Source organism: Pyxicephalus adspersus, chromosome Z (assembly GCF_032062135.1).
Source record: "Pyxicephalus adspersus chromosome Z, UCB_Pads_2.0, whole genome shotgun sequence".
In the NCBI taxonomy this organism is placed as follows: domain Eukaryota; kingdom Metazoa; phylum Chordata; class Amphibia; order Anura; family Pyxicephalidae; genus Pyxicephalus; species Pyxicephalus adspersus.
The window spans coordinates 14,050,782-14,061,821 of record NC_092871.1 but is presented as its reverse complement, the minus strand read 5'-3'; the positions used below and the strand labels follow the sequence as shown (position 1 = coordinate 14,061,821).

The 11,040-nt window shown below is 37.1% G+C and overlaps 1 protein-coding gene and 1 long non-coding RNA gene across 2 annotated transcripts in view; one reads left to right on the top strand and one right to left on the bottom strand.

The window, feature by feature from the left end:
* Window positions 1-4,166: 4,166 nt before the first annotated feature.
* The window catches only part of LOC140342939 (uncharacterized), a 19,360-nt gene continuing 12,486 nt past the window's right edge, over window positions 4,167-11,040 (bottom strand). Inside the window, exons 2-5 of the long non-coding RNA XR_011923216.1 lie at window positions 9,052-9,241; window positions 6,346-6,434; window positions 5,605-5,734; window positions 4,167-5,226 (exon numbers count right to left, since the gene is read on the bottom strand). This is a non-coding gene — a long non-coding RNA (uncharacterized lncRNA). The remainder of the gene's footprint in view (window positions 5,227-5,604; window positions 5,735-6,345; window positions 6,435-9,051; window positions 9,242-11,040) is intronic.
* LOC140342935 (cytochrome P450 2G1-like) overlaps window positions 7,828-11,040 on the top strand; it is a 27,456-nt gene continuing 24,243 nt past the window's right edge. Inside the window, exons 1-2 of the mRNA XM_072429308.1 lie at window positions 7,828-7,887; window positions 8,727-8,802. Of these exons, the coding sequence (XP_072285409.1) occupies window positions 7,843-7,887; window positions 8,727-8,802 (121 nt within the window). The 5' untranslated portion in view covers window positions 7,828-7,842. The remainder of the gene's footprint in view (window positions 7,888-8,726; window positions 8,803-11,040) is intronic.

Below are 11,040 nucleotides of genomic sequence, written 5' to 3'. Positions count from 1 at the left end.
CATATTTTAATCCTGATAGAAAAATGTTCTCTCTGAGTACAAGCAGGCTGTTACCATTCCAAGAGGGTAGCATTCAAAATGATACTCAATGCATTCAATGCCATGATTTGTATGGGAACATTCTACCAGCTTTCTGGGCAGCTTCAATCTCACATGGGCACATATGGGAATGTAATCTAAACAAAAAAAATATAGAAAAAAAAAATTAAACCTAATGTTTCCTGTGTTGAGAGATGCAACCAGTCTCCAAAAGCTGAGCAGGGGCTTGCTAAAGGTGAAGACTACCTGGTTAGATTCAGGGACTTAGCGGTGTTCCCGAATGTGGCTTGGGGCAAAAAAAAACATGCAAAAAGCAGTAACCCCGAGCCATGCAGGTCCTCGGGTGGCGTCCTCTTCTTGCGATCTTCTCCTGGAGAGTGCATTGACGTTCCCCGGGGTTTCCCAGTGATGTATTGGATTTAATACAAAATAGGTGTATTGAGTCTAATGCAAAGAAATCTTTAAAATATATATATAATATGTCATTATATATATATATATATATTATATATGTTACTGTACCATTATGTTACAGGTTTCAGAATTTTTATGCAATCCTATTTTACCAGATTTTTCTTTTTTTATTATTATTTTTTAAGTAATTATTTATTAAACATTAAACATATTTTGGTAAATTATGCCTAAGAATTATAGGCCTACAACGTACAATAATTTTCCATGCAAAATACTGTACCGTTTTGTCGTAAAAATAGGGAAAGAATCAGAACTCCAGGGGGGTTAGGAAAAAAAGATGATGAGCAATAAATAAAAAGTTACGTAGTATTAGTATAATGCACTTGATAGCATTTTAGCTAGTATATACTGCCGTTAACGCTGAATCTCATCTTCAGTGCCTTTCGAGATCTTGATCAAAAATCCAAAGGTAGAGCCAGAGTTTGTTTGTTTAGGATTTAAATGTGGCTCTGGGTTCCTATAGACAAATCTTTACCTTTTGTGAGATAGTGGGATTGGATCCAAACCAGCATTAATAATGAGAAATCAGCATGACAAAGCAACTGCTGTTACCTTTTGACTCATAGGTTGTGTAAAGATGTGCTGTTGTCATTGGAAAATGGTGACAAACTAGTTCCAAAAAAGGCGGAGGGGGGGGGGGGCCTCGGGGGCCTCACACTGAAAATTCCAACATGTACCTCAAATCAATACAAAAATGTAGATTTGAGGAGAGGGCTTTTTCATGTGGTTTTACGTGCAATTAAAAAAGCAAATACATTAATGAACGTGTCCTAAAGCTGTACAAGATTTTAATTTTTATTAAAAAGGCTTATTAAAAGGGTTGGATTGCATTAAATGCCAATCAGACCCTTATACGACCATATCCAATGCACTGTCCATTTGGGTAGAGATCCAGTTTGGTCAGTGAGTCCCTCAGCAGTGGACCATATGTATACATTGTGTGGTGGTCATTTGTCATTTTCATCAGAAGCTCATATGACAGCGCAGTAGTATAGTCAAGAGAAAGGAGCAGAGCATCGTTGCCTTATAGTTGACTCGTATATGGTGTGTCTATCTTAGTCAAGTTCGTAGTACTCATTACATCGTAATATAACATGAAGGTGCCACATCCCAATTTATAAAGTAACCAAAAATACTGAAAAACATAGGGGACTTTTTAGTCACTAATAAAACAAAAGACATTAAACACACTTTTATTTATAACTTAAATTAAAATATTGTAAAATCATACAAATACCAACAGAAAACCATAAAATATCATATTGATTGTGTCACACTTGCCTCTTCCTCATTAAAGTGCCGACCCCTCTCTCCTGCCCATGTGGGCAGTTCTGACTCTGGGCATGCCTATGCTAGCAAGATTTATTAGCCTCACCAGGCAATCAGAAAATAGCCTCTTAACCATCCCTGGTTATTTAGCTAGCTCAGACACAGCACTCAGTGTTCGTTCAACGTGTCTCCACTGTGGCCGAGCCCCTAGTTCTGTTAAGCTAGTTCCTGTAAACCTGTTGGCTATATCAGTGATTCCCCTATTCAGCACCTGTAATAACCCCTCATTGTCCAGTCTGTTGGTTCCCAGCCAACTTCCCCATGCTGTTCCAGTGTTCCTGTCTGTCTGTGGATAATCCTGTGCCACCTGTCCCTCCTGTTGCTTCCAGTGCCTCCAGTGTTCCCTGTGTCCACAGTGGCCCCTGTGTCACTGGTGTCTGTCTTCTGGATCCCTGGTATTTGAGCCCTGACTTGTTACCTGACCTCCCTTGCTTGCTACCTGCCTCAACCCCAGCCTTTCTCGAATATTCTTCAACTTTGTGATTGGGTACTGTGTTTCATCCTGCCATCCCTGGTGTGCCCAAGGACCGCAACCTGGCAGTAACCAGCAACGCAACATCCTCACCATTAGAGGCTCTGGAGAAGACCTGCCTACTGCTTAGAATCTGTGGCTTGGCCCTTCTCAGGGCTCACATCATCCCCGCACAAGCCATAACACCCCCTAGTGGCCCAACTTCCCAAAGGGACGGATTGTTTAAATCTCACATATGTACAGCATTCGCTGTGTTTCATTCCTGCTTCTTCAGGAATCAAATATGAGACCTACAAATACAATAATTGCCATTATTATTAAAATATATATGTATATATATATATATATATATATATATATATATATATATATATGTGTGTGTGTGTGTGTGTGTATATATATATATATATATATATATATATACACCGTATTTCCTCATGTATAAGATGCACTTTGTTTCAAAAAATTTGGGGTCTAAAAACTGGGTGCATCTTTTATGGTAGTAGATTGTTTTTTACTTGCATTTCCTGCTTTTTCACGCTTGAGACCAATGGATGAAGTCTTCTGGGGACAATTTGACACCAGCAGGAAGAGTGAAAAAACCAACTATAGGAAAAGTTTGTAGCTGAGTGAAAAGTTCTTGGGAAAATCTGAAGATTGAGATCGTTGTTAAGTCATTGAAGAAGCGTAGCATTTCACATGCCATAGATAGAACTGAGGATGAGGCAATATATGAAGACAAATTAGTTTTTTCCAAACTTCGGGTCCCAAAATCAAGGTGCGTCATATACATGGGAGCGTCTTGTACATGGGGAAACACTGTATATATAAAAATTGACAATACACACAAGAAAGAATAGTTCATTACATTACTTTCATTAGTACTTTGTTGATATAAAATAACATTGAATACTTTACCGCCTCAAAAATGTTTCTCACACTCTTACAAATGCCTTTAAAGGAGTATTTCAAAGTACAATGATCCAGCTCAAAAGATAGACTACTGTAATGTGCCTGGGCACACAAACCACAACCAACTCCAAAGATCCTTTTATCAAGCTTTATTGTTGGCCGATTGGCTGCAGGGAATTCAAACTAACTATGTCCCCCCCCTGCAGCGAGGCAGCCTCCGGGGGGCACAAGAGGCACACGTGGTAGCACACGCACCTCTTCCCATAGCACCCCTGGGACATTCCCTACTTTGCACATCCACAGAAATGCTAAGAACAAGACTTTCTCTGTTCACATCCATAGGGATGTTGGGGATGCCGCCTGGCCAAACAGGAGTTTGGCTAGGCTGGATCCCTCCGCTTACAGGGAAAGACACGCTGCGAGCAGGGCAGCAGCCTCGGCCATGCTGCCTGCTGCAGCGGCGTCTCCCTCTGCGGCTGTGATCCCCAGGGATGCCGCAGGCTCGCTGGAAAGGTAAGTTCCTCACAACTACCCTGTAAAATATCGAAAAGAGATCGCAATCCTAAGAGGAAGGGAGTAACCAATTGCCAGACTCATTGATATATTTATTATACTATCTCATATATACTGTCTACAATAGCATATGCTTGCATTAGTATTAACGTATATAGCTTAGTTTCACAGTTTCAACACATACTGTCAGCAATATCGTCATATGGTAACTCACCTTCTTTTATGTGATTTCTTCCTAACACCACCAAAGACTATTCCTAAAGTTCAGATGAAAAAGTAGTAATCATAGATGTAATGAAGGTTTTTTCCAACATGATCCGGTATTTCACAATTAAAAAACTGGTTTAAATCTAACCGGGTCCCCCATCCTGCGTCCTGCCTGATCGCTGCCTCATCTAGTAGTGGATAGAATAGTTTTACTTGCAGTCATGTTTCAATGAAGTTTCAATGTAAGTTTATTTTCATCATTAATTGAAATACAATTATCAAGAAAAGGAATTGAGAAAGCATTTACCTCCATTGTAAACTTCAAGTTATAGTCATTTTGTTGAATCAGCTCAAGATGTCTTAGCTCCTGTCCAAATAAAAAAATTAGGGAGATACGTGGGCTCAAGATCTAATGGCAGACAATCTTCCCTCTTGTGCCCTCTGTGTCCCCCGGCGTAGGAAACCACTAATTGACTTCAGCTTTGTGCAGCTGTGTCTTAGCGGCGATTGCAGTTGTGTCGGAAGAATGATTAGAATCTCCAACTCAGCCCACATTACCTGTGTTTTTGATGGCTTCATTTGTTTTCATTTTTCAATTTTTCCCTGGCATAGAGTGTACTGTACTATGCCACTGTGTAGCTTTGTTGCCCTATTCTGCCCTCATAGTTTGAATTACAAATATGAAGTTTTGACAAATTATGTATATGTACTAAAGGACCATAAAAATATTGAAGGACCAACCTAGACAGGAGTATTTAGTTATATCTATTGGGCTATTTAGAATTTAGGAGATTTGATGGGGACCAATATGGAACAATAGGTTTAGAATTCATGTTAGTTCCTGACAGGAAAAGTACATTTTTTCGCCAACCCTGGAAAATTGTAATATTAAAATGAATATGGTCCAAAGACAGGGTTTTTTGGCAACAGTTTTTTGTGTATTCAACAAAACTCATTAATACATTCTCATGTGTATAAAACAGCAAACATAATGGCAACAATACAGATTTGTAAGGTACTTCCTCATCTCTTGTAGTTAATTATCCAAATATTTTCGTAAAAATCCACAGTCTACAATTGGAGGGGTACTTCCTCGTTTTTAGAGGTTATGTACCTCCTATGCTAGACACAAATAAACTACTTAAAGGGCATGGAACATAAAACATGTGAATATTTCTTATGTCGCAGCTTTGTTAACCCGGCGCGTTTCGCCCAATCTGGGCCTCCTCAGGGGTGATGCTACATATGTTGGAGTTCCAAGCACTGTTTCTTGAAAACATCTGAATAATAAATAGATATGTGTTACAATAGTATATTGGTATTTAAATCATTGTTTTATTTCTTACCTTAAGTAATAATTGATTTACTTTCATTGGGATATACTATCTAAGGCTACAATAGTCAATATCATATTGGTCTTAGTATTTAATGTCATATGGTACATCAGGGGTCAAGAAGAATATCCTGATATATATTATATATATATATATGTTCAAACAGTCTCATTACTTCAGAAATAACAACTAGTTTTCCACATAGTGGTTTTTCCTTATATAGAAATATGTTTTTTTCTTTTTTCTTATAGGGTTATGCATATCTGCTAGAAGCATCAATAAGTAAATAAATATGATGTCATTAAAAAGTGGTAACAGACTTACATTACCCTTACTTGTGCGCACTTGTCATTTTGTGGAATAAAATGAAACAATATACTTCTCTTCAGCCTGTATGCAAAAGTATTTTCTCTTTTTGTACAGGGGTTTCTTATAGGTTTTCTTAATGAAAGGTCTATAAGGAATAAATATCATAGTAATGGGTAGATATTCAAAATTATATATTAAGTAAATTAATTAAATTAAGTAACTTGCTATAATGTATAGTCATTATGTTTGGTAATACAAATAATGTTGGTTAATTCTTACCCTTCTAGATATGGAGGATACCTCCACTATAAAGATGAGTAGGTATAGTATGTACTTCTGATAAGAATCCACTATTAATAGTGGATAAACTATTGCAATCAAGGCTTGTTTATTCCATACAACCAGAATACACTTTGGTGTGTGTATTTGTGTGTATATATATATATATATATATATATATATATATTTGGTATTAGAATTTTAGAATTTGACATCTTCGGTTTTGGATTTAGTTGGACTTTACCTACAGGCTCAGAATCTGCCTATAATTAATGTTCATATATAGAGTGTAAGCCTGTTGCTCCCGAATACTTTGGTGAGCATTCATTTTAGCTGTCCACTGTATACCATAGGCTCTCTGTGTTCATTATTAAAGCTAACCATAGTTAGGCTCAATCTCAATTCAAACAGCAACACTAATCTTGTTTAATTTTGGGAAATGTAAATTGTAAAAACAGTGTAAAATTTGTATTGTACCTTCATACATGCAGTTGCAGGACATGCTTCCAGAATTCATGAACTATATTCCAGGACTTCACCAGAGAATAGTCAAGGATCTAAATAAACTAAAGAAATGCATTTTAGAAATAGTAAAGATGAACAAGGACACATATGATCCCAACTGTCCACGGGATTATATAGACTGTTTCCTTGTGAAACAGCTGCAAGTATGAACTTTAACACATATTTGAAAACAAAAATATCAGGTTAGTCCAAAAGGCCAAGGAACCAAATGAAAAGTACCTACAAAAAACAATCAAAATGATTTGATATGAGTACAGGAAAATCAAATCTGCCTGTTTTACCAAACACCTATTTAAAGAAAATAAATATCCAGCTGAAATCTTCTTAGAAACACTTTAAGGATAGTTCATCAACATGCCTTTGACTGCTTTAGGAGGCTGAACCTTCCAATCCCTACATCACTAAAGGACACCATGGCAAAACAAAATGGTTACGAAACCTATTAAACTTGGTAAAAGACGCCAGAGGTTGATGTTTCTAGAAGTGTGGGTTTCTGAAGAGACTTTAGCTGGCACTTTCACTTCCAGATCTACAGGAAAACAAATTTGCACTTCTCTAAGCTCACACGAACACAAATATATCCTGTTCTACGCCAAAAATTTTGCAGCATGTTCCCCACTGAAGACTCTTCTTTTCATTTACAGTTAATATCGTTTTTAGAAAATCAGAGTTGCTATTCATTATTGTAATATTTTTGTTAGGAAAAGGACAACCTGAACATTGATACAAAGAACGCTATAATAAGTAAACTGAACTTGTTCTTTGATGGAACCGAGACAGTCAGCAGCACCCTTGGACAAGGTTTCCTCCTACTTAAGAAATATCCTGGAATACAAGGTAATTATTGCAGTAAAAACACTTTAAAAGAGTATGGCCTAGCAACAAACCAGATTTCAGCTTTGAGAAATCAAATACAAAATACTATATTTAATAGGTCTGCTTTTTGCTTAGCCGTTTAAATCCATGTTATTCAAACAAACTAATTGAAGAAATAGATCAAGTGATAGGACAAAATCACATTTCAAACATTGAAGATCGGAGCAAGATGCTGTATATGGATGCTGTAATCCATGAGATCCAGAGATTCAGTGATATCCTCCAAGTTAATACTTGGTGAAGCAAGATGTCCGCTTCAAGAGATATACTGTTCCTAAGGTAGGAGATTTTTTTCTCATGTGAAAATAGATTTGGTTAAACTGTTCTTGATGTAAGCAAGGTCTAAATAAATGAATATTTAGGAAATTGTTTTACTCTTCCTAAAATTAATTTGCATAAAGGTAAAATAGTGAGTTTATTTTCAAAAACTTTTTAAATACTCTTCAAGGTCACTTATGTTTTTTGTATGTCCTTAGGGTACAGATGTCTATCCATTACTATGTTCGTTTCTTCATGGCCCCAAGAAGTTTACTACTCCGGATAAATTTAACCCCAATCTTTTCCTAGGCAGCAATGACTGCTCTAGGAAGACTGAAGCTTTTATGCCATTCTCTGCAGGTACATTTACATTTTAAGTGTTGCTAAAAGTGGTAGAGATCACAGTCTTTGAAGTCACATCAGAATAAGGTTGATTTATCAAAAGGGCTTATCCTGTTTTGTTAACAAAGTGAATTCATTTGGCAAAGAACTTTAATGATGTAGGTATTATTCTTCTTATGTGACGTTTATTTTTACTCAGGTATAAACTATATTACAGGGTTATTATGTCTGTTATTTTTTGGTGAAAAGTCACTGGGAATGGTTTCTTTAGCCAATGTTTGGAGCCATGGACAGGATGAGGGCACTTTGAAGCCATCCTTCTGTTTGGCTTACCACAAATTGTGATGTTAGTCATTGTTATAGTGGTGTTAGGGAGGTTGGTGGTGATGCAATTACTCATCGTCATCAGGAACAGTTTGCTTAAACGGGTCACCAATCCAGGAATAATTTTTTTTCATAAATGTTAATTGTTTCTCTCCAGCCAACTTTGAGGTGGATCAGACAGCACCTGGATAGCATACTCTCCAAGCATTCTGTCCAAATGTCTAGTTTTTAGCCTAGTAATCTAGGTAAATAATGTGTCACTCAGGCTTGTATTCTTCTATGGCACAACCCTGTAGATAACAAGAATATTAACCTGTGTAACACTTAAAACAATCCTACCCCATTACTTCCTCTTGCTCATCCTTCTCTACCTCTTCATGTAAACCATTACCCTCTGCATCCTACTGTGCTAGGTGTTCCCCATAAAAGTATCACTTCCCATTAACACATCCATAGTCGTGAGGTGAACAATAAGTGCTTTCCTCCTGTTTCCCATCCTACAACAATTTCAATTTTTTCTCTCTCCTTCATAGGCTTCCACAAGTGACATAAGCTTTTGCTGTCCTGGGCCAAGGAAATCCAAACTTCCTACCTATGGTACATCAGATAGTAAGTAACCATTTTTTTTCTTGTGGGCCAGCATACGTTTTTTTCAAATTCAAATGGGTGGCCATTTTAGAAATCATTTTTAAAATGGGAGGCTATTCAGTCTCTGCAAGGCCACAAGGGCATTTTTTGCAGTGTAGAATCTGTTACAGGGGGTGCAGACCTTTCTGGCCAAAGCCAAGCCACATCACAACCCAAGGTTCACCAGTAAATTCAACACAAGCACAAAGTAATGAACGTGAGTGAATTTACCTAGGCACAGTTCAGGTTCAGTTGTCAATGATCACATTGCTGAATTGGAGGTAGGAGGAGGAGAGCTGGTGCAGTTTTTTTTAGATGGAGCTTTGCATGGAGGTGTTTAGGCATTCCATGACACATGCTATCCTGAGAAGTCAAACAGCTTTGCAATGTTGCTGTCAGTGGAGGGTGGAGGGTGGTACTCCTGTAAAAAAAAAAAAAATCTCCTGAAAAATCTACAAAATGGTGAAGGAACAATCCAATTTGTATTTGTAGTACCAGAAGATAAAAGAAGAATATATGTACACAGAAGAACTGGGGCAAGAAACACGGGGGTGGAATGGCAATAAAAGGATGGAAGGGGAGAGTGGAAGTTCACAACAGGGCTATGCAAACTAGCAGCTGCCAGACATAAGGAAACATCTTATATTTGTCCACTAAGATCGCCGTGAGTTTCCTGTACATTTTTATGCAACAATGGAATAAATTTGGCTGCGTTCCCACTTTTTCCAAGCACTGTTCTCCCCAAGCACTTTAACAGAAACATCCCAAAGCAACTCCCTCCAAGTATTTTACTAAAAGAACGTTCCCTCAAATACTTTCCCCTAAAAACTTTGCAGCGCATACTCTCCTCAGAATAGCCTTGATTATTTAACTGCTTTTTTAATGTTTAGTAATTGTAGATGTTGGCTCTTTCCTTTTACCTTAAAGTGTTTTGGTGAGCCACCTATAGTATGTTCACAATTAAATCTAGTCCGTAGGGTAAAATAAAAAGAGGTTTGAGGCTCTTAATTTAGTGCAAAAAATGTAAATATGTATTAATACGTTCTGGATCCATACATAGTTATACATATAATTTAAATTCAGTATATTGTATCCTATTCCTTGTTAAACGTCACAAGGTTTTGATATTTCTCCTAGACAATTATCTCTCTGACATCTTACAGTAATATATAAATACATAAAGTAGAACCTGTTATGGTCACAAATTACCCGACACGTTTTGCCAAAAATGGCTTCCTCGGGGTTAGTTGTTGCTTTTAGACAGTATGATCTCTATGTGATATAAAAGAAAATGAAACAACATAAAAATTTATACTAAATGAGAGTTATACGTTCAAGACGTATTGATACATATTTAATAACAATAATCAGAAGGGTATTAATAGCATTAGTGATAATATTAATTGACCATATTGAATCAATGCCTTATAAATACATTCAAAACATTCAGCTATATCTACTGGCTTCATTGTAACATCATTTACAAACCTTGTATTATGATTACTCCATCATTTTTGTGTCATATTTGTGTAGTTTAATATCCAATAGTACTTTTTAATAGTATAATGTCTTGGATTTACCAAGATGTAAAATCACCTAGACCTAATCAAGCTGTATAAAAATGAAGGGCTTCTACTTACATTTAGGAGAATAACCAAGTGTATACGGAGATTAGACAGGTATTTCAGGCCGCAGGTGCTCTTCTAGAGGGATTATTTGAGTTATATTAGATGAGTTGATCATAATACTTAAATAGATATTTTTATAGTACTAATTTGCTACCTAACTGTTCAAGAAGCAGGTCTATGTATTAAATAGATGGTGCTGAACATAACATCTATGAAGTTACTTCCGCAGGAGTGATGTATAATAAATTCCAGTTCCTTATGTAGCTCCCAAGAGAAGAAGGGTTTTCTCCTGCAGCAGTTTTTAGCTATCTGAAGTAGAGTAGTATTATTAAGTTAGAAATATTGCTTTATTGTCCATTATTGGTATAGTATAATAGAGGAAGGGTGAGGGAGTATATCTGCACAGAGCAGTGCACTTACCCGAGTATGAAAGAAAGCAGGCCTGGAGTGACACCTATGGGCGGAGGGCCTCATGACAAGGGGAGCATTGAAGACGGGACTATGCAAGGGGGTGAAAAGTTCAATAGTTAAAGTAAGGGGTCAGAAGTTTAAAAGGAGAGGCGGAAGCAGGCACGTGGGCATAAGGGGAGTT